This window comes from Eucyclogobius newberryi, unplaced genomic scaffold, assembly GCF_026437365.1.
Source record: "Eucyclogobius newberryi isolate DKJ021-1_F unplaced genomic scaffold, fEucNew1.0.hap1 SCAF_13, whole genome shotgun sequence".
Taxonomy (NCBI): domain Eukaryota; kingdom Metazoa; phylum Chordata; class Actinopteri; order Gobiiformes; family Gobiidae; genus Eucyclogobius; species Eucyclogobius newberryi.
Window position 1 is genome coordinate 18,135,004 of NW_027315757.1, and position 27,660 is coordinate 18,162,663.

The following is a 27,660-nucleotide window of genomic DNA, read 5'->3' on the forward strand; positions in this document are numbered from 1 at the left end:
AAAATAGAAAACCCAAAACAACACTGGTTTATGATGCGTTCAAAGACCCTCGCTCATATCGGTTGTAGTTTCACGTCATCACCACAGGAGGGCGAGCTTCGGCCATTTGTCTTGTGCTTAGACAACAACTAACAGATAAATGAATAACGACTTGTAAATAATGTTTTGCCTTGATGCATAAATACAGATTGTTGGATTTTGCCTAAACAGTTTAAGCTACTCTTGCTAATCGAAATTTGACTGTTGCCACAGCGATTAGCAATTTTTCAAACGTGGGGTGAAAGTGCTCAAAATGTTGTCTTTTCGGCTTCTCGTCATCGGCATAAAACAATTCTTTCTAAAGAGATTTTTGACATAGCTACACTTAAATAATGCCACTGTTTTTGTATTTTAGACCCACGACATAAACATCAAAGTACTATTAAAGTCGTTATAATATAATAATAATCACAATCACGCCGTCGAATCGCTGAATTGTCGTTCCGGCGCCAAATGATGAACAGACAACGTTTACCTTCTCCTTGTTTTTTTTTATTGGTAAAATTACATCTTTCTTTCTTTAGTTCTTAGCCCATGACCTTCGCCCTGCCTTTCCGAAATCCCCTCCCATCGAACAGCGGTGGTCGTTGCTACGGTGACGACGGGAGACTGGGGAGACTGGTCCCTCCCTCGCTCCAAAGAGTACAAACGACAGAATAGAAAAAGAAAAGAAAAAGAATAATAAAGAGGGGGGGGGGCTGACGAGGACAACATCGTAATCCACAGAGATGATGAGACAGTGCATTTATTACCATAGATCGTCAGAAAAAATTAAGACGGACAAAAAAAAATCCATCACAAAATAACGAAGGTCGACAAAAAACATCGGGGAAGCGTTTGGACGAGAAGAACAACCACGGATTGATGATTATAAACGTGAAAAGTGGGATACAAACGCAGCGGTTTTCCTTGTTTTCGATGCGATGTCGGTCGAGAAAACAGGAAAAAGATCTCGCTGCGCGTTTTTATGTGCGTTTTTTATTTTATTATTTTACTTTATTGTACAACGATGATTCAAAAACGTTACATTAATGCTTAAAAAGTGACGGCGACGGCGGGCCGCGTGGTCAGAGGTCGTACTTCGCTTGCGCCTGTTTGTGGAGACGTCGCCGCGTTGCCCCCCCGGAATGTTCCACACAGCACGGCGTCGGACGCATCGCCACGGAGACCGGCGGGAAGAGTTACAGGTCGGACCTGCGAGAGTTTAAACGCGCAAAATATCTTTACGTTCGGTGTTTCACGGAGGACTATAATGAGGACCGCTGTGTCGATACATTACTGCATTTGACTATTTGACTCGTTTGGAGAAGGGAAACTTGTTTACGCAGTACTTTTCGTATATTTATCGTTTTGAAGGTGGTGTATTTCGAGGCCGCAACGATTACTTCAATTACGTTGGTGATCGTCAACCAAGAAAAGCCGAAATATGGCAAGCGAAGGCGTCTCAATATTTACAAACAAAGTGTATTATTCACGAAAATCATAAATGTTATTTTCGTTTTAGACTCCAGATAACGACGATGTTTCTTTACCGTCGACGAGCTACAATTAGTTGATCACTTGCTGTAGCCCGAGCGTATTTCATATTACGTTTGTGGTTTAACAAACAAACACCGTCGTATAAAACGTACGCGGCGCTTTTAAAACAGTGTTGCGTCGCGGAACACGTGAAATATACCGATTATATACCGATTATCGCCTGCGTCGCGGTATCTTCAGCCGCGACGCCGTGGAACATTCCGGGCAAACGCGGTGACCACCCCCCCACCAGAAAAGTTACACAGTGCACCTTTAAAAATGGCCAATCTCCTCGTTTTCCACGCCGAGGAACGCCAGAGCCCGTTAGCGTTAGCGCATGCGCCGCCCGTTAAAAAGTCTTTAATGGAAATGAGAAACGAATGCACGGCAAAGAAAGAACAGAAAGGACAAAGGGGCCAACCCATATATATATATTCAAAGTTATTTTTTTTCCCTCTACACAAATACACTAGAAGCAGGAAGCGGCCCGTTAATGTGTAATGACTAAGCTCCTCCTCCTTTCGTGTGGGCGGGACGATTAGAATTCCCCCGAAACGTGTCGCAAAAAAGAGGTCGTGGAGCGGCGAGTTAGGTCCCGGTTCGTGATCGAGTCGCGCTGGTTGTCGTCGTTGGAAACCACGGGCGGCGGGGGGAGGGGCGGGGGTTTCGTGCTGTGAATTTGTGCTGCGTTTTAAAGGGCCCGAACAGTGCCGCGGTCTGGCCAATAGGGGGCGTCGTTCGTCGGTTGACCGCCAGCAGACGTCTGTTGTGGTTGATCGTAGCTGTAGATTGGTTTTGAGTTGGGGGGTTTTCTCGTTGTTGTTGTTGTTGTTGATGTCGTTGTGGTTGATGTGGGTTTGTTAGTTGCCGCCGCCGCCGCAACACTGGCTGGTTCTGGACGGTGGCGCGCTTTCCTGAAGGTCCACTCCGCCCCGAGCCCGGCCCCCCGCTCCGGCGCCCCCTTGAGGCTCGTTCTTCGGCAGCTTCTTGGCTGTTTGCAAAGCACAAGGGGGAAAACGTCAGTGCCATTTGTGACGTAAACGCTTTTAATACAACAGGTTCGTCTGTGTAGTTTTGTAGTTTGTAGTTCAACTGCTAGAAATCAATAAAAGTACCGTATTTTCCGGACTATAAGTGGCACCTTTACTCATAGTTTTGGCCAGGGGGCGACTTATACTTATATTTTTACTTGTATACTTATACTCCGGAGCGACTATATGTGATATTATTTGTTATTTCATACTCCAGTGCGACTTATGTTTTTTTCTTCCCTATTATGCATTTGGCTGGTTGCGACTTATACTCCAGAAAATACGGTACACATATTATGCATGATCTGTATCATTGGCGTTTAAACGTGTTTTTACTGTGATGTGCGTTTTAGAACTGCAGATGATGTGTATGTTGAACGCACACGACCGGGATTTTGGTGTTAGAGCTCCATCTACTGGCAGCAGCTGGAAAGAGGAGCTAAAACAAAGCTACCCGCGGTTCTAAAGCCTGGTAAGAGTAATGCGAACGATTATAAATAATGTTCATCATTTTGGAACGTGATTACCACTCAAAACCACCCGTGTTAAAGACTAGTTTACACTTAGAGTTACTCTGAGGTGACAGTGTAGGGACGGGCAGTGCAATCAATCAAATTTAAATCAATCATCAACGAAATGCGAACAGTGCATATGACGGGTGTTTATGCTTTTCTATCTTTGACTTTATTTGGTGTATTTATACATGCATCTATACGTAGAAAATGACAGGAAGTGAAATCATTCGTCCAAGTTCATGGATAATTTACAAAAAAGAAACACATTTTTTGACCCTCAATTAATTCAACAAAAATAAAGTCGCTCTCACTCATATTTGTTAAATAAAAAAAGTGTGACATTAGATGAGTTTTGGCCCTGTGGTTGCTGGGTAATTTCCTAGTGCGACGTCAATTACAAACAGGAAGTGAAATTACAAACCTAAAAATGTGCCATTCTGGGGTAAAATTTGTATAATTTTTTACTGCATTTTAGTTCAGAGAGTGGTCCAACCTGTCATGGGCACTTTAAATATTTAAAACTGGAGGTCTGCGCTCAATGCTGTCAGTAAAAGCAGAGTTGAGACTTTGGCGCAGGGGTGGGTAAAATCCGGCCCATTATTATTAATAATAGCATTTTTTTTTGCCCTTAGGCATCTGTCTGCACTTATATCCTTAATAGAGATGACATGAAATTGATTCAATAGCCTATATTTGACAGAAAAGTGATATTTTATTTGATATTTAATTGTTTATCTTTTTTCACACCAATAATCGCGGGCCGGCCCTCCGCTACTTGCCTGGATTCGAATATGGCCCTCGGAGGAAAATAATTGCCCACCCCTGCTTTGGAGGGATAAAATTGACAACGTTTTGTGCGTTAAACGGCAACAACTGAACCGCCGCTAATGTTTATATCCGGGAAATTCATACGGAAATACACGTTTGCTTTGTTTTTATAAGACAAGTGATCGAGCAATACGAATATGGATGTGTTTTTCCTCAAATATAAAGCCGAGCCATCGTGCTTGTGTGGGACGAGCCATTGTGGCCGTCCCACACAACACGTCCTGGAACCAGGGCCGGCCCAGCCTATAAGCGAACTAAGCAGCCGCGTAGGGCCCCGAGGCGTTAATAGGGCCCCCAATCTGGCAACCCGTTTTATGCGAAGTGCAAGCGCAGCGTGCGCCACTAGTGTAGTAGCGCTGCTGGCGCGGCAGCGCACACAGCGGGAACATATAACGCACAAACCGCATTTATTTGTAATGACAATCTGGCAACCGAGACACCAAACCTGCGCTGATTGGGCAACTTCATTGTGCGCGAGGAGATCGAGAGCAAAACATAAACACAACAGAACGTGGTCCTCATGTCCAGAGGAATATATCCCCCCGATGCCGAAAAACGAAAGAAGAAACTTCTTGACGATGTAAAGAAACTGCAAACTCAACAACACTCTCCAGGTATTGAACTTCTCTTACAAAGAGACGGTTAATGCTGCTGTTTGAAACAACACAATTCTGTCACGTTAGTTCGCTCAGACTGGAGGCGACGAGAGCTCTGCCCCGCGCATAATATGTGTCTGAATGAAAGATAATAAGCTTAACATTTACACCAGCCCGGGAGTGTTAGCTGCAGGTGAGGCCGGGGAGGGGCCTCTATGCCCGGGTCACTAAGAGGCGGAGATCCGGTCCGGACGAGCGCCGTCTCGCCCATAACCTCTGATGTGAAACTTTGGAGTGAACAGTGTGCGGCCCCTGTCCCGGGCCCCTGTCCCGGGCCCCTGTCCCGGGCCCCTGTCCCGGGCCCCTGTCCCGGGCCCCTGTCCCGGGTCCCTGTCCCGGGCCCCTGTCCCGGGCCCCTGTCCCGGGCCCCTGTGCAGCCTCAGTCAGAGATGAGCGGGTTTGAGTTTGCGTCCCTCTCTCTCACATCACCATGTGTGAGATCAATCGTGACTCGTGATGTCTGTTTTACTTTGACTTCTTAAAGTGCAATAAGAGGAATGTAAAGGTTTATGCACGTAAGGTCCATCAGCCAATCACATCGCAGCATTGTTTCATGCAGGAGTCCAGTGTGTGATGTTCTGATCAGAACAAACATTTATATTGTAATTCACTTTTAATAGAGCAATAAAACATTTAAATTTATTTAAAAAGCATCATTAGACTATTTGTTATAAATTATAATAAATTGATAGTGAAAAATAACCAGACACATTAAAATTACATCTGTTATAGAATAATACTATATATTTTTATATAAAAGTGGCAAAGTTGCAGAAACGCAGTCTCTTCACTATAGCTAGGTTTGGATCTTCACTTATAATAATATGTTTGCACTGTTTTATCAGTGTTAATTATTAATCAAGCAATGCTTATGCCATTTGTTTAATTTAATATAACTTGTTTTGTCACTTTGGCAAGAAGGAACAGTTGGGAGCAGTAAAAGATAAATTAGTAAGGATAACTATTACTTTTACATTTTCAGTTAAAATTAATCAATTTGACCATAATTATTTTCATAGCCAATATTGTATTGAGTAATTAAGTACACTATTGTATTAATAACTGGCTTTAATCATTTTCTCCTGGCACAGTTTCATCACATCATCATTTTATAGCATTACAACCTCAACATTTTACTCTTACTTTAGCCGGCCGGACCACATTAAAATGCAGCTGAAGACCCAAAAAAGGTCTGAAAATCTCTGGGGGAGGGCCCCCAGACCCCCCCTGTTCATTCATTTAAACTAATGTGCTAATGTGGCTGTCGACCCTTAACGCCCACAAATACGCCCAAAAACATATCTGGGATGTGTGTTATTTGTACAGGGAGTAGAGGTGATGTCAGCGGAATACCAAGTTGCATTGTGGGATTTAAGTTATCAATATTTGAGCTTGTGAGGTGCTGAGAATAAACTAACTGGCAAACGGATGCCCTGGAGTTTTGGTGCTCTTTGTTTGCGTTGAAGAAAGTTCCCATATGTGAATTGTTCACTGACAATGGCAATAAAACTGATTCTGATGACGTGGTGAGGGGCCCCCAAAAATGTTTTCGCTTAGGGCCCCCTGAAGGCTTGGGCCGGCCCTGCCTGGAACATGACGTACCGATGGCCATGAAAATCTCGTTGACATTCAATGCGGTCTTGGCTGAGGTTTCCATGAAGAGCAAACTGTTGTCGTCGGCGTACGCTTGTGCCTCCTGGAAAAAACAACGACAACGGCGCACGGATTGAGAATAAAGTTGGGTGAAAGTGGGTGTGTCAGTGGCACGCGGGTCTGAAGTCTTTTACCTGGAAGTCCACGTTTCTCTTTTGGGACAGGTCGGCCTTGTTCCCGGCCAGGGCGATGACGATGTTGGGACTGGCTTGCCTCTGCAGCTCCTTCACCCAGTTCTTAGCGCGCGTGAACGTGTCCTGGGAGAGACAAAAAAGATCTGCGTTTTAATATGTCGTGCGGAAGGATTTGGTGCCCTTTTTCTGCACAAAGCAAACTCTCAAATGGAAAACCAATCTCTAAAAAATCTGTCAAATAATAACTCTGCTAAATCACTAAATAACATGGAAACATTATAATATACAAATAAATTAAAAAAAAAATTAAACAAACCTGTTGGAATGCTCGAAATAAAATAATCTCAAAACAATATCTCAAATAATAATTCTGTTGAATCAAAATGGAAAAATTGTAATAAATAATTAAAAAAATAAAAAATATAATCAATTGCTAATTAATAATCAACGCCCCAGTTTTAGCAGTGAATTCTAGTACACGTTCGATACTTTGAGATGTGTATTACGTGCTCGTATTCATTGGTCTATGCGTTCTGTATATGTATGTATGTATGTATGTATGTATGTATGTATGTATGTATGTATATATATATGTATATATATATGTATATATATGTATATATATATATATATATATATATATATATATATATATATATATGTATATATATGTATATATATATATATATATATATATATATATATATATATATATATATATATATATATATATAAAATCAAAATTAACATTGTATTGTTTTCTGATGAGATTTAGATTTCACAGTTGATCGTAACTCATCTTTAGTCATAAAAGTGGAGTATAAAGGGCAGAGCGGGGATTGTATGCCGGTGATTTGGATGAGAATAACATATTAATTAGATTCAGTTTGCAGCATTGGCAAATATCTTTAATAGTGATATTGTACAACTCAGGCGATTTGTTTATTCACTTCCCTTTACCAAATGTGTCCAAGCCTAAAATGAAATAAAAAGTGTAATAAACCGAGCTTAAATAAGTGGACTTGTGATGACATAAGAGAGTGACAAGAGCAAAGGTCCAGATGAAGTAATGAGCAACTGTGAAAAGACACGAGTCAGCACCGCCTACTACTACTACTACTACTACTACCACCTCCAAAGCACTGCAGTAATCCTACATCCTAACACAGGATACTTTGTGCTTCTTGTAAGTTGATTAAACCGTCAAATGAACTCAACTGTTCCGAAAAGAGCAGATTCAATATCAATTACTCATATTTTTATGCCAAATAAGAATTTAATTTAAGGTATTTAATGAGGTCGGATCAGTTTGTTGGGAAATAAACTTCATTTTAAACACGCGCTAGTACAATAATAATAATATCAAGATGCAGCCGAGATTCTCTGCAAGAAATGAACATGACAAAACGGACTCAGATATTAATAACTTACACATTTTACATTGTACTTTCATGTCAATGGTTCTGTTTGAGGCATATGTTTTTTAATGCATCATGTTTAAAATAATAAATAATAATGTTTTTTTGTCCTAGTTTAGCCTTGTGTAGATCTCTCCAAGTCTGATGAGTAATTAAATAGAGATAATATATACGAGTCATAATATCTTCATCAATGCTAGATAAATAATTGAATAATACATTTTTTCTTTTATTATTAATACTTATTTTATAGTTGTTTTTTTTAAGAATAACATAAGACAAAAGAATAAGCATATTGAATCCTAAAGAAAAGTCCCGTTTTGTCCATTGTCTGTCAAAATTGTCTGAGCTTGAATATTGCATTTTTCCACATTGCCTAAAAAATTAAAATAAATTGGGATTGCTCTCGACTTTTAACACTCAGAAACTTTATTTTTTGGCGCAGTTTTCTGCTTTTGTATTGCCTAAAAAAACTAAATTTAAGATTGCTCTGTCACTTTGTATGTAATGTAATGCAACTTAATTTTTTGTTTTGTTTTACGCACTTTTACGCTTTTGTATTGCCTAAAAAATAAATTATAAAAAATATAAATTAGGATTGCCCTGTCGCTTATAATAGTAATTTAATATTTTTTATTCAGACTGACTTTTAACACTCGGTAATGTAGTGAAATGTTTTTTAACGCAGTTTCAAGCTTTTGTAGTACCTAAAAAAATGTTTTTAAAAAATTAAGATTGCTCTGTAATTTTCTGTTTTTATTCAGGCTGACTTTTAACACTCGGTAATGTAGTAAAACGTAATTTTTTAGCTTGTTTTCAAGCAGTTTTACGCTTTGGTATTGCCTAAAAATTCTAATAATAAAAAATAAAATTAAGATTGCCCTTTAAGAATAAATTAAGATTGCCCTTAATTAAGATTGTGCCAGACACATCGCGCATCGTATCGGGCTCTGCGTATATTAAACGCCCGCTCGATCGGAGGAGGATTGGCCTGTTTCTTACTGTGTTGGTGATGTCGTAGACCACGATGGCGGCCTGCGCGCCTCTGTAGTACATCGGCGCCAAGCTGTGGTACCGCTCCTGCCCGGCCGTGTCCCAGATCTCGAACTTGACCGTCGTGTCGTCCAAACATACCGTCTGTGTGAGGAAGGCCGCTGTGGAGAGAGAAACCAGACCATTTAAACATTTAACCAATATCCGCGATCGTTGTCGAGACTGTAACCAAACAACGGGGCTGTGGTCGGCGAAAAAAATATATTATTATATTAATATATATAAAATAATATACTTGTGCCATCAACCGATAAGCCGACTGAAAGAACAAATATTGAAAGCATTAAGTATATTTCCATGTATCTGGAACAATGCACACAAAACAGCAACTACTTATACAGAAAAGTACTAGTAAACAGTCTATTTTTATTAGAGAACTCATGATTCACTCCAGTGTCTTCTGTCAACTCACTCCATGGCTTCTCCTTTTTGCTGAAATTCAAAACAAATTAATTGACGAGTAAAAAGTAGGTTGACTAATTCACAGTCGACCGATTAATCGACTAAACGACTATTAAATCCTTAATTTTCTTTCATTCCCGGTGTCTGACATGTGACTGTTCCTCAAGTTTGTGAGAAAAACTGATAAAACAAAGTCAAAAGTGACAAAAACAACCAGATAAAACAGTTATTTACATTTACCGTAATTTCCGCACTAAAGGCGCACTAAAAAGCCATACATTTTCTCAAAAAACAAAGCCAGTGCACTTTATAATCCGGTGCGCCTTTTATATGATAAATTACAGTGTGGAAAATAAAGTAGGTATATTTGTTTGGCTAATATTGAACAAAAATACTTAATTTTCCTTCTGAAATAAAAAAAATTTGGTCCTTACGATTATATTGTGATCTGAATAATCATAATTATCGATTAACCTGATAATCTCGACGTCCTTGTATTAGAGATGAGATGGTTAATATCGGAACTGTTGACGTTTGCATCGTCTATTCAAAATTACCCTAAAAAGAGACGGGAATGTTTAATGTGATCTCCAAAACAAGGCTATAAAGTCATATTTCTATCCTTCTCTGGTTACATTTCTGGTTAACTCACATTTCCTGATACCTCACGATACCTGAACCTAAACCAAGACGTTTACGGACGTTCACATGGTCCTCAATCATTGTTGTAAAATATTGTAAAAAAATAAGAATGCAAAAAAGATTCCAGACATTTCATCTTGATCCGAGGACTCGATCCAGACTCAAGGTTTGAGACTGAATCATGCCAAACCAGGTCTAAAATGTAGGTAGATATTGACAAATATATGAATTGAAATATCTTTGATTCTACTGAAAATGTCTCTGAAATGTACCTGTAAATGTAAAATAAATAAATAATAATAATAATAATAATTAAAAAAGGCAACACGTTAGTTAAAACCACATATTAACGGCTAACCAATAGTAAAACGCATAAGTGCTAATTGTATTTGTAAGTATTTATAATGTACTTTTAATGCTTTTACGTCTAACGCTATAGTTGATTTTTTTAAATTAGTATTCATCCATTAACTGCTTTCTTTCCATTAAAGTCGTGTAAATAATTAACATTGTTAGTTACAGATAATTTTGTACAAACACTATAATCCTACTTAGCGATGATTAGTGTTCATAAATATTAATTAACAGCTGAATAACTATCAGTGACTAATATGTTAAACATCAATACTATAAACTCGTCAAAATTAAAACAAAAAAAAAAACACCTGCAATGGATAAAACGATAAAAATCATAATAAATAAGAATTGTTTTTATAAATCAAAAAATAAATACATTTGAAAAATATTTTCAACTATAAGTCGAACCTTTTTTCATAGTTTTGGCCGGGGAGCGACTTATACTTAAATTCATAATTGTATACTTATACTCCGGAGCGACTTATATGTGATATTATTTGTTATTTTCACACTTGCAACCGCATTTCATACTCCAGTGCGACTTATATATGTTTTTTTCTTCTCTATTAAGCATTTTTTGGAAACTTATACTCTGGAAAATACGGTACATGGCCCACTAAAACACATTGGAAATACTTTTTTTTACTTTTTTTTCATTTTCAGGTTTATTATAAATATTTTTCTATCTAATCTATGTTATTTAGTTCCATTTAGTCTGAGTTTTTGTGTGTGTATGTGAGGTGGGGAATGGGTATTTTTTGTTTGTTTTGTGATTGTATTTTTAAGTTGATTTTTGTAATATTTTATTGTCGCCAATTTAATCCATGTCTGATTCTTGTGCTGTTTGAAACACAAGTTTGTCAGAACGTGTGGTGACATGAGAAACAACGTGCCGGTCGTAACAGGAAGAAGCTCCGGTGAGTCAGGAAGCACCGTTGTGTTGGACCCGCTGAGTCAGGCCAGAGTCACATGAGGCGGAGCACGGACTTCTGTAACCCGTGACGTTTCAGTCGATCGAGGCCTTTTCTACAGTTCCCGTGGTCAAGTACGCACAGCAAAGTTTGATAACAGTGCAACAACTGGACACAATAAATGCACTTTGGTCACGTGTTATCAGGACGTAATGTTTGATTTGAAGTGGACCACGGTGATTCTTATTCGAGGATCCATGACAACAATGTTTTAAATCATGCATTTTCTTTTAAATGTGTTTATTATTATTTGTTTATGCCTTAACCTTCCTTTTATTTTTCGACAGAAGTTGTTTTTTGTCTCTTGTTTTCCATTTGGTTGTGCTTACTTTGTCTTGTGTGGTGTCGTTTTTTCTAGTTCTATTTTTATACATTATATCAGTAAAATAATAATGAGAATAATAAATAATAATAATGAGAATAATGTTATTAATTTGAAAAGCTTTCCAGTGGTTAGGTCATAGTTTTAGTTCCTTTTCTTTTGAACTCATTATTCAGCAGTTTCAGTCCAGATAAAGATTCACAGGAAACATGAAGTAGTGACCGATCTTGTTCTGATGATTACGCTGTTCGATTAAAAATATTCTGCAACAGAGCAATCAAGATCATTAATATAAAGGTGTGTTCATTTTGCTCCTAAAATTGTCCTGATTATTATTTGTTGTTCCTTACGATTATATTGTGACCGGAATACCGTCTTTTTCATAGTTTAGGCCAGAGCGACTTATGTGTGATATTTGTTATTTTTACACTGGCAACCTCAAGAGGGCGCTCTAGGCTCTAAGCGACACAGAAGAAGAATCTGCACTTCCTCTTCCTCTGGAGTTTGTGGAGTTGTTTAGAAGTGACACAGAGGAAGAAGAATTCAATGGATTTAGTGATTTGGGGTAAAACTGATGCTTTGGTAAACTTGTTAGCATGTTCTTTATGCTATAGTTATCTGAATAACTGTTCATATGTTACGTTAACATACCAGACACTTACCACAGTTCTGTCTGTGCCTCATGTAGCTGAAGGTGTTAGCGTTAGCATACGTACACCTATTCACCATGTTCTCTAATCTGTTATTATTTTAAACTGCATTTCAAGATGAAATGCTCTTGGTCTTGAATTTTATCAAATAAATTTCCCCCAAAAATGCAACTTAAACTCTAGTACAACTTATATGTTTTTATCTTCTACACTATGCATTTTTTGGCTGGTGTGACTTATACTCCGGAACATACGGAATCACGATTATCGATTAAAACCCCATAATCTTGACATCCCACATGCCAATAGTACCTTTCTACTTCAATTTTAACTTTCCATTCTCATTTTGTACATATATGCAGTATTCTAGTGTCCATGTCCTGCTCTATGTCCGTCTCATGTGTATTTGTGTGCGCGTTGTGTGTCTGAGGCCAACCGACTGCAGGAAAAACAAACTCACTGAATAAAATGGCACATTCCCATCGTGCGTTTCGAGACCGGCCCACGATAAACCCTGGACCGAGATAAACGAGACGCTGCGCACCGTCTTGAACATTGACATTCCATTTGATTTGACAACTATGCAAAGTATCTCCGACATGAAACAACGGGGAAAATGTACTTTTGGCTACGAGGAAAATGTATGACGGGGACGGAGCCAACATTCAAAGGACGGGACAGAAAAAAAGACTTGATTAGATGGGACATACGGCTAATTTACCTCGTTATTTCTGGTTTAATCGTCCTTGGGCTTCTCCATTGTCGTTTTTTATTTAGTATTTTTACTCATTGGTCTTGTTCTGTTTAGTTTTCTTATGATATAAAAAGAAAAAAAGAAAATTGAGAAGAAAAAATAAAACATTTTACAACAAATTTGACTTCTTGCACCACTAGAGGTCGCTCACTCTTCAATATGAGCCAATTTAGGGCTAAACCATTTCAGAAAAGATAATAATCTGGTTACATTTGCCATTTATGTTCAATATAAAACACATCGAGCGGTAGTAACATTTAACATAATAAATGCCGGACTTAAACAAGAACCTTGTGCGTCGGGGGACTCACAGATGCCGGAACTAGACTGTTTTTGAGGACATTTAGTTCTCTGAAGGTGACATTACATCACCTAGTTAACGGCAGCTTTTGCACTTGTATTGTTTTGGCTTTGGCATTTCAAATATTCAATTTTCCCACAAAAAAAATGTAAAAACCACAACTTTTATTCAGTTCCTGGTCTTGTGGAGCAGCGCAGTGAGTTCCTATCGACACGGGTAACAGCAGATACAGGAGGAAACCCCATTGTTGTCCCATGTCCTTCCTGAGCGGCGACGGGCCAGGCCGGGACAGACATTCGGGAGGTGAAATCATAACCGAGCGAGCGTGAGTAACGTCTTGTCGGCCCGATTACGTTCAAAAGGCGTTGTGAAAGGAGTTATACAAGGGCCACATTCACAGAGCGTAAGGAGCTTGGTGGTTTTGTGGGCCGGTCAGGTGATCCCGGCACACAAAAACTGGTTGGGCCACTCCTCCGCCTCCAAGCAAAGATTAACAGAAACGCAGACGCAAGCACCTGGAGAGGACACCATGCGTTCAACTCCAGCAAAACCTTCAATATCTCAGTTTTGGACACAGTCTGGTTCAAATGACCTTTGAGGAGTAGAAGCCGATTACGAAAGAAATCTCAAAACATGCTGCACGGTTTAGTTACTGTCGAATTGTACACAGACACACTCACAAAGGAAATAGTGACAGAGAAAGTGTACCGTATTTTCCGTATATAAGTCGCACCAGAGTACAAGTCTAAGTCGCACCGGAGTATAAGTCGCAACAGCCAAAAAAATGCATAATAGAGAAAGAAAAAACATATAAGTTGCACTGGAGTATGAAATGCGGTTGCAAGTCTGAAAATAAAATATAAGTCACTGCGGAGTATAAGTATAAATATAAGTCGCACCCCGGCCAAAACTATGAAAAATGGTGCGACTTATTGTCCAGAAAATAAGGTACTTTTTAATCGATACTTCGATAATGTTAAGACGATTTCCGGTTCAAATCCTGCCACTTGCGCTGCATGTCGTGTCGTTTTCACACGTGACAGTACCAAGAACTAAGTCCCATAATCCCACAGACCCCGTTTGGTCAGAGGAACCACCCAGACCCCCTTTGCTTACGTTCACACAGCTACAGTGACCAGGTTTTCAAGATTTTCAGAGCGCAACAAGCGGCCAAGGCTTGAAAAAGCAGCAACTCCAGCCCCACAAAAATAATAAACTAGTTCAACACGGTCTGTCGCCGCTGAACAAGTGCCAACAAGATTAAGCATATTTTTATTGCATATTTGACATTAATAACAGCTTGTATTTCAGTCATGAATGTTCTTGTGAAACAGAAGTGATTTATTTATTTAACCAGGACAGTCCCACTGGAATCTCATTTTCAGGGCAGTCGTCAGCAGCAGGGACGGGCCATCATCATTGTTTAATAATCATTTATTATGATATTCTTATCATTATAATAATTTATTCTTATCATAATTTATTCTTATTATTTATCATAATTTATTTTTTATTCATATTATCATCATTTATTCTTATTTATAATTTATTCTCATGACAATCACCATCATCATCTTGCTTGCGATGTGTCACGATACCGATTTCCCTTGGTTGCCACAGAGATCGCGGCCAATTTCTGCTGCGCGGGGCAAGCGCAACGAATAAACAATGTACCGTAGAGGCTCTGCAACAACGACACCACCGGCCGAAGAGTGGGAGCACTGTACCTTAAATATCCCAAAACACGGGTCAAAGTCAAATCGAGCTGCACCACCTCTAACAGGAAAACGCCATGTGACCCACGCTCGCAGCCGGACGGGCATTTGAGCGAGACCGAATGCTTTTTGACCTAAATGAACCTTTTTGAACCGTGACAGAACCCGCTGCGTGTCCCCGCCCCCCTCACCTCCGATGGTGCTCTCCTGGAACTCGTGGAACTGGCCCTTGACGAAGCGCAGCACCAGGCTGGACTTGCCCACGGCGGACTCCCCCAGCAGCACCAACTTGAACTGGCAGATTTTGTTGCCCGGAGCGGCGCCGTTGGTCCGCGTTGTGCCCCCTCGCCCTGCCATAGCGCTGGGTCAGAGGTCAGAGGTAAGGAAGAGGTGAGCTTTCGGGGTGGTTTCGCTTAGTTCCGTGGGGCGTTTTCGTGCGACCTGTTTGGACGGGGCAAAGGGGGGCGGGTTCAGGTTGGGCAAATGGGCGGAGCCGTTGGAAGAGACCTCACCGATGGGAACTGCAAAACATACAAAGAAAAGACAATTCAGGACACTATTTAGGACTTTATTCAACTACAGACATTAAAAACTTTGCAGTATCTCTACGATCTGACCATGTATTTGACCAAAACTGCACTCAAGTCTACTAAGTCACAATGTACAACAAAAAGAACTAGTAAACGGAGTATTTAAACATAAAAAGGCAGATTAAACTCTTCTCCCTTCTTGCTCTTGTCCCATAAAAATCCTCATAGAGCTGTACACATATGAAACTCTAAAGCTTTTTCGGGTGGTGCCCCGGGGCAGCTGTGGCTTTAAGTAACTTGAATAGAACTATGTCCTCATCTGACTTTTGGTGCTTCTTTGCGACGTGTCTGTCCGTGCTCGTGTTTTGTCACAAACTCTACTGTTGACATTAAACAGAGCTAATATGAACACCGTTTCAACTGTAAACAATGATAAAAATGTGTTTCCTCAAATGCCATGTTATAATATAAATGTTATAATAGATCCACAAACGTAATGGGAAAAAGGAGGAAGCGAGACAATTCCAGCACATAGTTAGTTCAGCATGTTACAATACTGCTCTGACTGGGCACTGTATCTGTTAAGCGTTAGGGCAGAGCTTCTCAGACCTTTTCTGGCGCACCCCCCTTGGGAGATAACAAAAGTGTCCTCGCCCCCCACAGCTTTACTGCTGTAAATACAACATTTCATCACTGCGAGTCCACAACAGTCACACACAGACTGCTCTCTGCACGGAGCTGACTCGTACCACTGCGGTTATGTTGTTCTTCTTATTCTTTGCTGTTTTATGGCGGTTGGTATCCAAGTATCACATTACCTCAATTAACTGTAGTATTGTTGTTATGTTGCTTTTAATGGCAGTTAGCGGTCAACTGAAAAGGTACATTTAAAGCCCATGGGATCAAAGCGGGAAGCAATCGAATACGCACGCATTTCATCTTTATATCGTCACATGAAAGGTCAAGTTCGAAAGTTAGATTCTAAGAGGGAAGTGTAACGTCCAGTCGAATTGGGAAGGCCAGAACTGATGTTTAAAACGCTTAAGTCTAAACACCAATAAAGAGGTAGTTGTCTTAAGAATAAAGTCTATAGTCTGAGATGTACAACTACAGTAGGTGGCAGTAACACTTGGATACCAACTGCCATGGGTTAGAAGAAGAAGAAGAATTGATGGTTCAATGACTTTTTATTGTTTCCATTCCGTGCCATTCAACCAACGTCAGAGCGAGGCAAGAACTAATAAATAGTTAGTATACACTGATTTTTTAAAATAAATGCTAGATAGACAAGTTTTATTTCATACTGTGCAACTTTCCAGGCAAAGCCATAACATCTCCACGGAGACACGGTAGCAGACTCATCCACCATGTCGCATAGTGCACCTTTAAAATGACATATACAAATAAATACATGCTTAAAACACGGTTGGTTAAAGGCCTAAACAGTTACCCAACAATGACACCATGAAAACAGACTCTTCACTTCTGACCATAAAACACGGCTTACACATTAAAACAATATAAAACCCTCCGATATACAGCAGTAGTAAGCAAAGACACACATGACCAACTGTTGAAAGTCGTTTACGATCAGTTTGAGGTCCATTAGTTGCACTTCGTCAGAGGACAGGAAACGCAACTCAGCAAAAAGTAGGAAGTAAAAGATTGCAGAAGAAATCCAAGTGCTGAGCCAGTCAAAACGCTGACATACATGGGAGAGACGTGGTGGTGGTGGTGGTGGTGGAGAGACGTGGTGGTGGTGGTGGTGGTGGTGGAGAGACGTGGTGGTGGTGGTGGAGAGACGTGGTGGTGGTGGAGAGACGTGGTGGTGGTGGTGGTGGTGGAGAGACGTGGTGGTGGTGGTGGAGAGACGTGGTGGTGGTGGTGGTGGAGAGACGTGGTGGTGGTGGTGGTGGTGGTGGAGAGACGTGGTGGTGGTGGTGGTGGAGAGACGTGGTGGTGGTGGTGGTGGAGAGACGTGGTGGTGGTGGTGGTGGTGGAGAGACGTGGTGGTGGTGGTGGTGGAGAGACGTGGTGGTGGTGGTGGGACGTGGTGGTGGAGAGACGTGGTGGTGGTGGAGAGACGTGGTGGTGGTGGAGAGACGTGGTGGTGGTGGAGAGACGTGGTGGTGGAGAGACGTGGTGGTGGTGGTGGAGAGACGTGGTGGTGGTGGTGGTGGAGAGACGTGGTGGTGGTGGTGGAGAGACGTGGTGGTGGTGGTGGAGATACGTGGTGGTGGAGAGACGTGGTGGTGGTGGTGGTGGTGAGACGTGGTGGTGGAGAGACGTGGTGGTGGAGAGACGTGGTGGTGGTGGTGGAGAGACGTGGTGGTGGAGAGACGTGGCGGTGGTGGTGGTGGAGAGACGTGGTGGTGGTGGTGGAGAGACGTGGTGGTGGAGAGACGTGGTGGTGGTGGTGGAGAGACGTGGTGGTGGAGAGACGTGGTGGTGGTGGTGGTGGAGAGACGTGGTGGTGGTGGTGGTGGTGGAGAGACGTGGTGGTGGTGGTGGTGGAGAGACGTGGTGGTGGTGGTGGTGGAGAGACGTGGTGGTGGTGGTGGTGGTGGAGAGACGTGGTGGTGGTGGTGGTGGAGAGACGTGGTGGTGGAGAGACGTGGTGGTGGTGGTGGTAAGAAGAAAAAGGAGTATAGAAGTAGTAGAAGAAAAAGTGGAAGTGATAACTATTTTCAGTGATTACTAGTGTAAATAGCTTGAATTTGTTAGTTTATACAACACAATCTTTGTCACAATCATTTCAGAGGTAAATGTGACACAAAAGGATAGAAAAAACACTTTACTGAACTGAATAGGGCTGCAACGATTATTATTATTATTTTATTGATTGGATGCTTAATTTACATATTTGATCAAAAACACGTGAATCTGTGGCGCGCGGAGCGCACGGAGCTTCTTCCTGAAGCAGCTGAAGCACAACAGAGAGAGCGGCGTGTTTTAAACTCACGAGTGCGACTCATGGATCTATTATAGGTGCGACCGGGAAGATTTTTGTTGTGTAAAAGAGCACGTGCCGCGAGCTGCCGCGAACAACCACACTCTGCTTCCCAGTCACACTCGTACGTTTCAAACATGCCACACGCTCCTCTGCGGCGCCTTGAAACGGTCAACACATCTATGGAAACAGCAGGAGGACCACGACCGTGTTATAATAATCTGATGTGAAACAGAAAGTCCACGATGACACGGAGATAACGCCGTAAAGTGACAAAATACAAAATGTAGAGCCACCGCTCCAAACACCAGCATCACTGTCCCACACACAATGTTTTACAAACTAATGTGTTATTTTAAGTTATGTGACAGAAACGCAAATGAATTTAGACTGTAACTGTTACAAGTTAATTAGCCCTTTATATATATTGTTTATATATTCTTTGTATACAAACAGAACACTTTGGACTGAAGAGAAATTTTGCTGTTGTGGGGACAAATTTATGTGAAATTAAGAATAAAATGTGTTTTTTTAGGCAGAAACTCAATTTGTTATTTGTTTGTTACAATGAACTATAACGTTTATTTAAAAAAACAATTTAATATGCTTTTAAATGGTTTACGGATTGTACAAAAAAATTTACCAATTCATCGATTAATCAAAGAAAAAAATCTAGATTAATCGATTACTAAAATAATCGATAGCTGCAGCCCTAGAACTGAATGTAACTTATCTTTAGTTCTCATATTGTGACCCGTGTAATCAGGGCCATCGACAGACGTCTTGACATCTTTTGGTCATATTTAAGAAGATAATTAACCCACACACGGCTTCATACTGGTCGTTTCATCTTAAACTGGAGAAAGCTAGATTCCTTTTGGAGATGTTGAAATCATAAAAATAATAATAGTTAGTGGTTCACAAATATGGAAGACATCAGTGGACAGTTGTCACTGTCCAGGGCACACGTGTTTTCTATATTCTATAGTGTGTTTTATTAAAATCAGACTCAAACTCACAGAGAAATGAGTCTAATGAGGAAGTGAATCTAGACGCGGCAGAATGCAAACACACAAGTGAAGGGCGGACATGATTTACGGCGGTCTGTAGTTAACAACCTGCCGCAGTGAAATGAGACTTTCTTGGCCAGACCGGACTCACGGGTCATTACCATGGACCATATTTCTGTGTAAATATAATATGGTATAGGAGCAGATGTGAAGACGCAGGTAAATCAGCTCACACAGAGTCATCAAGGACAGAGGGGAGAAATTAGTCTAATTAATCCCATGGAGCAGCGGACCTCGGGTGCACACGAGACCCCCACTTCAAAAGACGCATCACTACCACGTTTGTGTGTAAATATCTCATGTTACAACGTGGGCCCCTGCGGCTTATTGACAGGAACAATTCTTATTTTCCTTGCAAATTGTGTGTGCGCAGCTTTTATTCAGGAGCGCTGTAAAGCCCGAAAAGTACGGTAAGCCCCTTTTATTCTAAAATAAGGATCAAATCTATTTTAAAATGTATGGAACCAGTTAGTACACATAATATCCTTCTTTGGGGAAAAATAAAAAGTAAAACGTCCGATTGGGCTATCATATATGTAGCTCTATGTTTAGATATAAGCAGATGTAGGAGTAAAATCATTCTTGACACTTTTCCCTTCTGTGGTCTTCTTTACATTATTTCTCAGACTGAAGCATCTCTGATTGATTGATTTTAATTATTAAAGCGTCTCTCTGAACCTCTCCAGCCGTGTGTCCTCCTCGTGTTGCTCCGCCTCCTCCTGTAACAGACACAGCGACAGTCTCCTCCCCCACCGGTCTTTTGGAGTAAACATGGAAGAAAACTAGTCAAATAACGTCTGAAAAAAAGGCATAAATTGGCGGACTGATGTCGGTGCTTGTGGCCAATTCCAATATTATTCAACGACGTGGATATCGGGCGGAAACAAGCAGATATATCCCTATAAATGATAATAATAATGAACATATATTAAACACAAAGAAGATAATTGAGAAAAGCCTTTTGTCTGCCATTCGTTTTCCCCTAAAAATGTCTAAAAATGCACTTGAAAGTACATTTTTGTTGACTTTTTCACCCCGAATCCAGTTGAGCCAAAGCGTAATCATGTGACGAGATCAGGGCAGTTTGAGCGTACGTGCGGGCCATATGACCACGGCCGCGGATCAAAGATGGGCCCTAAACGTGGACAAGGTGGGCGCTGGCAAAAGCTCTCCACGTTAATAGGATCACGAGGGGAAAATACTACAGAAACTACAGAGAACAACTCCCAGAACTCCCGCTAACTCACTACAGGCCTTTTTACTGTGCTCCATATGAGTCCTTTCAATCCCAATCAAATAATGATTCGACAAAGACATCATCGACCACATCAACGACTTAACTACTAAAAGGACTAAACTACCAAAGTGAACGATGCGACAGTAAATGATTATACCTGGCAGTTGGGCAGTTTTCCCACAAAAGAGTCTCGATTTGCAAGTAATATAATTAACAGCGTCCAAATGCATTTACAGTATCCCTCTCACCACGCTTTCCCCTGCGACTTTAAAAGCTATAACTGTGCATTAAAGTGCAACCAGAACCTTTGTTAAATATTCATCACGGCGGTTTACGTCCGTCGAGTTGCCATTTGAAAGGATGACAAAGATGGGTTTGAAAATGACAGGAAGTGGGGATGAGTTCTAAAAAGGAAGCTACATCAAGGAGCTACGGTCGGGGACGATTCTCTGACCGTTTAAACAATCCTTTGACAAAATAAAGATGTAATCGGGTGTAATATATATGGATTTAGTCCCTTGTTTACGGTCTGGTTGCTAGGTAATGGGGACAGAATCACCTCTACTTAAGTTACATTTGCTGCTCATGTCAACCAGGAAGTACAATTACAAAGTGTCATAAACATAAGCAGAATTTTAATTATGTTTTGAATGAAATGTGCAGTCTAACCTACTATCCTACTGATCCACTTCAAGATCATTTTTCAGTTATAAATATCAACTTATTGTCAAGCTTGTTTACACTATGCTGTGGACTTACGCCGCGTTCCAGTTGTCGATTTTCAGAGTTCCGACTTGTAAATTCACGCTGGATCGCGCTCACATCTCGGGATTCCTTCTTGGAAACTCGGGCAACATTTCAGAGCCCCGAGTTTATCCGAGTTAGCCGATGCAACATGGCTGCGCCCGGGGTTTGAATGAAGTTTAACACCAGACAGGTCAAATATTGATCGTTCTTGTGCCATTTAACCTTTAGTTCCTCCTGTAAATGTAATAACACAGTCTGGGTTTATGAAGTTACTAAATTGGATCTGCATTTTGGCCGATTGGCGCACTTTCCTGGTTTGCATCACTTGCTTCGTTACTGTACATAAACTGTAATCCACTGCGCATCGTTTTCCAAGTCAACGCCGGGACACGGAACGCCGGAGAAAACGTCGGAGAAAACGTCTCTCCAAAGTCTGAGTCCCGACTTACGAGGACGAACGGAACGCAACAATAAGACAATGCAGGCCATCCGAGTCTTTTAGCTCAGACGAGTGCACTAGCCGGGTTAGCAGTTAGCGCAGCGAGCGTCCCGTGTACGCCAGCCGGTTTAGCGCTGTTAGCAGTTAGCGCATCGAGCGTCCCGGGGTCGTGGGAGCGAAAGCCTGCGCGGATGAAAGACGCTCTGTTCGCCAGGTCAAGATGAGGCTGCACATTGAGCTGCAGGAAGCGCCGTCGCTCTGTCGCCCGTTTGTGCTCGCACTTGGATGAAGATGAAGCAATCCCGATGAACGCGGGGGGTGCAAAACACTCCGGTTTGGTCTAAATTACGGGCTACAATCGTCTTTTAAGAACACGTTTTGCGTTCGGTAATTCATTGCACAAAATGTCATAAAATGTGTTATCTTTTGAACACTAATTCTGAAACTTAATGCCTCCGACACAAACCCTGAAGCAGCCCCGAGCTGCAATAAAACACTTTAGTGCTTATTTCGTGTCTTTAATTAGTCATAATTAGTTGGCCATCTACAGCTAAAATCTTATTGTACTACAAAGAAATTACAAAATAATTCCCCACTTATGTAAAAAATAAATATACATTAAGCCCCAACAAATGCTGTTCCAGCCATTATTTACTGAGGGATAATATAATCAATATAATAATGATGAGAGAGAGCTTTGAATATATTGTTTTAAGCAGAGACTATGACACAAAATAGACGTAAAAATAAATATTAATAAGTGCTGGGTCTGATTATTCCTCTGATATGAAAATTGATAAGGTAAATAAAACTAAAAGTAAATTATGTCACGGTTCAGCCCAAGTCGAACTCTGAATGTAACCGAAAGATTAGTAAGCCATCTTTTGAAGTGGTTTTCCATTTCATATATTTTCTGGCACAATCAATTCAGTTATATATAAAACGAAAGGCCGTCTCTGCAGACACTCCCAAAACGAAAATGGTCATACTTGAATGTATTAGTCAAAGTAAAAACTGAATTGAGACAAAACCCAGACTAAATCGAGGCTAATTACTTAAAAAAAAGGAAAATATTGAATAAACCACTCCATTTTCAACATATTCTTTTTAAATAATAATAATAAATAATAATAATAATAGGGCTTTCTTTGAAATACTGTTTCTCATACTGCTTCAGGGGGAAAAATGCTCACTTTCATATATCACACTGGAAAATAAACTATTTGTATTGTATTTGTAGTAATTTTTAGCTCAAATCTATTCAAACCAAATGTGTGATTTAATATTGTCAAAAACATATCTTATTGTCCTGTCACACAATGTTTAAGAATCAAATGGTATTTCTCTCACAACTCCTGGATCATTTTAAATAACCTTTTTCTTTGTATACTAGTTGAATCACCCTTAAATATCCGGCTCAATACTTCCATAAAGCTGTAACTACACAGATTACACTGGTGGGAGTGTCTCAGGATTCACTACTCACTACTCACAGGGGAAATCCAGTTAATCCAGGTAAATCCCTGAAAATCTTGTGTTTGTGTTTTAGGTTTTGCTTTCTCTGAATGGAATCTGGGATGGGAAAGTGGTGAAAGGACTCCGGAAATGCGAACATCCTTCACAGCAGGAGGAAATCACTGACACTTCCCTTTTCCTGCACGTCTGATTGAAGATCTCCGCCGCGAAAAACACCCTGTCCAACCGAGAAGTGAGAGGTAAACAAACAAGATTCATATTCGACAGGCCGGGGGGATTATGACAGTTTCGGACAAATGATGTGGTCCTAAATTTGTCTTAAGACCTGCCAAGTCTTACCGAGGACTAAACCAGACGACTAAACACGGACTGAAGCTTTACTGAAGCGTCTCATGAACTTCAAACTTAAAATAATGCATCTACTGAACGCATACCATATTTTCCGGAGTACAAGTCGCACCAGCCAAAAAATGCATAATAAAGAAGAAAAAAACATAAGTTGCACTGGAGTATGAAATCCGGTTGCAAATGTGAAAATAACAAATAATATCACATAAGTCGCGCCGCAGAATAAGGTATATTAGTATAAGTCGGTCCAAATTATTGTCCGGAAAATATGGTAAGAGGTCTTAAAATAAAAGATCTTAATAAAACGAGGACGGACGACACACAAGGACAGACTAATAACTGAACAAACGGAAAACCCAAAAAGCCCACAAAGGTGTAAACAAACATGACAATTTAAGCTTCAGTCCTCTCTGGGGCGAGTTTCGTCACGTCTGACTTTGAAGGAACCGTGTTGTTGCACAATCTGGAAATTAGTTTGCGCTGAAGCCGTAAAGAGCAGTAAAACCATGAGTCAAAACACACAAGAACACGGCTTAAACAATGTAATAAAGTAAACAAAGTAACCTCAGAGCGGGAGGTTAAGAAGTTCACGTTATGAGCCGGCGGAGGACAAGACGCGATTGATTATTGAGAACATTCGGTGCAATAGAAGTCGTCTTACGCCAACTTTTGGGTGTTAAACGGAGGCGGTTCAGGTTTGGTCGGTTTTGCTTCACCTGTTGCCCGTGTCTTAACTTGTCTGTCTGTTTGAGTGAACTGAAACTAAGCTCGTGTTAAACAGAAAAACGCGTCACTTTCCACACGGACGACGTTTTGTTCACTGTGGGGTCCGAAAACACGCCATCGTTCATTAACAAATGACAAGACCACGACGCCACAAACTTTGACAAAGTGGGAACTAACGAACTGCCGTAAAAGTACAAAAATCAGTCAACTAAAACTGAAACTCAAGTATCAATACAGAAAAAAATACATGTAATATATTAACAGGACACAATTGGACCTTTTTGGAACAGTTTTAGAATTGGTTTGTGCTTTGCTTGAGTGTAAGACAGTACACTCATCTTTGTGGTGAATAATATTACGTCTATTCACTGTATGTGCGAAACATTGACCTTAACCAATAGATTTACAGATTTTTTTACACATTTTACAAAAAGACTTGATCGTCAGCAGGAGAATCCAGTTCAACCGATATCTCCGCCTTGATGCGTTTCCGGGCGACGACCCAAAGACGACCCCTCCTAACAGCTTCCAACATAAATACTAAATCACGTACTTCGCCCACGTTCAACCACAGGATCTCGTCTGATGAAATGTGCTGGGAGGACAAAGTACACTCGCCATAAACTAAGCCTCAAGCGACGGACCGTAAACCCGCCCGATTCAGCGGCGTAACGAGTCCGCAAGAAAGTACGATTTCCGTCAGCCAAAACAGGGTCACGTTTACGATCCGATCTGCTCGCTCCGCTCGACACACAGCACCGTGACGAACCTCTATTCAAACGACATGTGACAGTGTGTTTAAAGTGAGCACAAAGGATGAGCTCACGCAAAGCCACACAAGAGGGCGAGCTACAAAGTGTCAAGTAGCAACACGATACCGCCGTTTGTTCTTCTATAACCAATTCGTTTAGCGGTTTACTAGTCTGCGATTATACTTCGCATACAAGTTAGTCAGCTAGCCAAACGATTATTCATCTCTACAACTAGCAGTAATACATCAAAAAGCTTTTTGGGGATTCAAAGACATTTTACACGACGGGAAACAAAGTAAACGGAGAACGATTGTGTAATAACTGTTGATTTGGACATTTAAAACACATTTTTATCCATATACGAGTTGAAATGTGGTGACTGAAGTCTTCTAGATAGAGAACATTTACAATTAATGTGTATTAATGAAAACAATCTGACAATTCTTCTGACATTTTGATGAAATAATGTTGCTAGCTTTGTTATAAAACGTTTTTGTGCATTGTGTTTAAAAGTCTGTACGGTCCAGATGATACTTAATAATCAAAATAGTCACAATAATTCCAACTAATCGATGCAGGCCTATACAAGACAATTGAAACATAATCAGTTTCAATAGTATGAATACCAATTACTCAAAAACATTTATTTTATTATTATTATTATTTAATATTAAAAGCTTCCAGGCCTAGACTTGCTGCAATGCCATAAACTTGAGGCTCAGATTTATTTAAAACTATAATAATAAAGTAGCATTCCAGGTGCACAAATCAGGAATAACTTGGGACAGTCAACCCTGGTCAATGAGTGTTAAATAATAACCCAAATACGCTAAAAACGGGGAGAATTCACATAAACTCGTAAATTCACACTTCTGCCGCACGATAGACCTCATTGTACACGCCAAACACATAAACGTCATCAAAACACGTCCATAACTCTGCACAGCAATCGTAAATGCCATAAATTAAAAGAGTATTTGTGATGGAAAGCGCCAGAAGACATGTCCCGACGTTAGCCCCGCTAGCATCGGGGCAGCTAACACACACTCACGTCATTGGACAACTTTTCCTTTTCCACGGTGCCATTTCGCGAACAAATTGATAAATCGACTAAATTCCAATCGATACGGCTTCTTCCACTCGTAAACGCGCCGCAACAGTGAACCAGGTGATTGTTTACGAGTTGTTGTTGTCGTTTTTTATAAAGGAAAATAGCCATGTTAATGCTAAAAGCTCCGATGCTAACCCCGATTGGCTCAACTCGGCGCAGGTGGGGAATAAAAACACACCGGGAATAACGCGATCCGAGCACGAATCCGACCCCCATGACGGTCACTATGATTAGGCGTAAACCGTGCGTGTTTTGCGTGCCACTTACTGTACTTTTGCGCGTGTTTTCGTTGGCATCGGCGGCCGCGGCTCTCGTCTTCTTCTCCTTCTTCGGCTCTGGCCTTCACTTCCGGTCGGCAGTTTTTCCGGGAACCTCCCACCGTGTCCGTCAGAGCCGCTTTGGCCAATGGCGCGCCGGACCCGAAGGGACACGCGCGTTCACTTCGCCGTGGGGAAAGGCCGCCCTCTAGTCGTGATAAATGGTTAACGTTAAATTACTTAAAGGTCCCATAACATGCAAAATCGACTTTTCAGAGCTTTTAACCTTCTTACATTACTATTTGTGCTTCATATATGTACCCAGAGTGTTTTTTTGATTGATTCCCGCAGTGTTTAGCTATATTACAGACCATCTCCTTTCCTCGAATCTCCAAACTGACAGGCGGTGTTCACAGGACCGCGTCATAATCACAGGCACGCGTCATCATCCCCCCTCCCCCTCTCCCCTCTCGCCTTCTGCCTGCCGCCTCCCGCCCGGAGTTTTTCTGCTTCGATTTCCGACGAAACACGGCTCAAAGAGGCCCAAAACGTCATTAATGATATCGCACTCTTTACTATTATCACAATGGTGAAGGTTTATGTGGCAGTTGATGCAGCAACCGGGAAAATAAAGGGAGAGAAGTTCTATCCGATACCGAAAAACCAGGAAATAAGAGCGCGATGGACATAAGACTTTTATATATATCTATAGATATAGATCTATAGATATATCTGTTCTGTGCACGCTGTAGAATCAACATGTTTTTATTCAGTCTCAAAGTAGACTCTCTGACTCACTCCGCACTGCTCCGCGGAGCTTAAAGCAGACAGCTGTGGGGCTACGTCACGGGTGGGCGGGGCACACACGCGCTCTGAGACTACGTCACGGGTTGGGCGGGGGAGCCAGATCGCTCTTCACAAGGGTGGGGGCGAATATCAAACCAAGCCGTTTGCATTTCCGGGTTGGTGAGGGGGTCCAAGGTCTGGGTGATATTTCTTAACTATTATGTTAAGGGTGTTGCACAACCCTTATTATTATCAATTATATGTGGCAGTAG

At 41.0% G+C, this 27,660-nt stretch overlaps 1 protein-coding gene across 1 annotated transcript; it reads right to left on the reverse strand.

The window, feature by feature from the left end:
* Positions 1-509: 509 nt before the first annotated feature.
* rab5c (RAB5C, member RAS oncogene family) lies at positions 510-26,751 on the reverse strand. The gene is made up of 6 exons (XM_072442780.1): positions 26,613-26,751; positions 15,151-15,480; positions 8,795-8,946; positions 6,375-6,497; positions 6,190-6,283; positions 510-2,548 (listed from the first exon to the last, which is right to left on the reverse strand). The coding sequence occupies exons 2-6, from the start codon at positions 15,314-15,316 to the stop codon at positions 2,418-2,420; spliced, it is 666 nt and encodes a 221-aa protein (XP_072298881.1). The 5' UTR covers positions 15,317-15,480; positions 26,613-26,751; the 3' UTR covers positions 510-2,417.
* Positions 26,752-27,660: the final 909 nt, after the last annotated feature.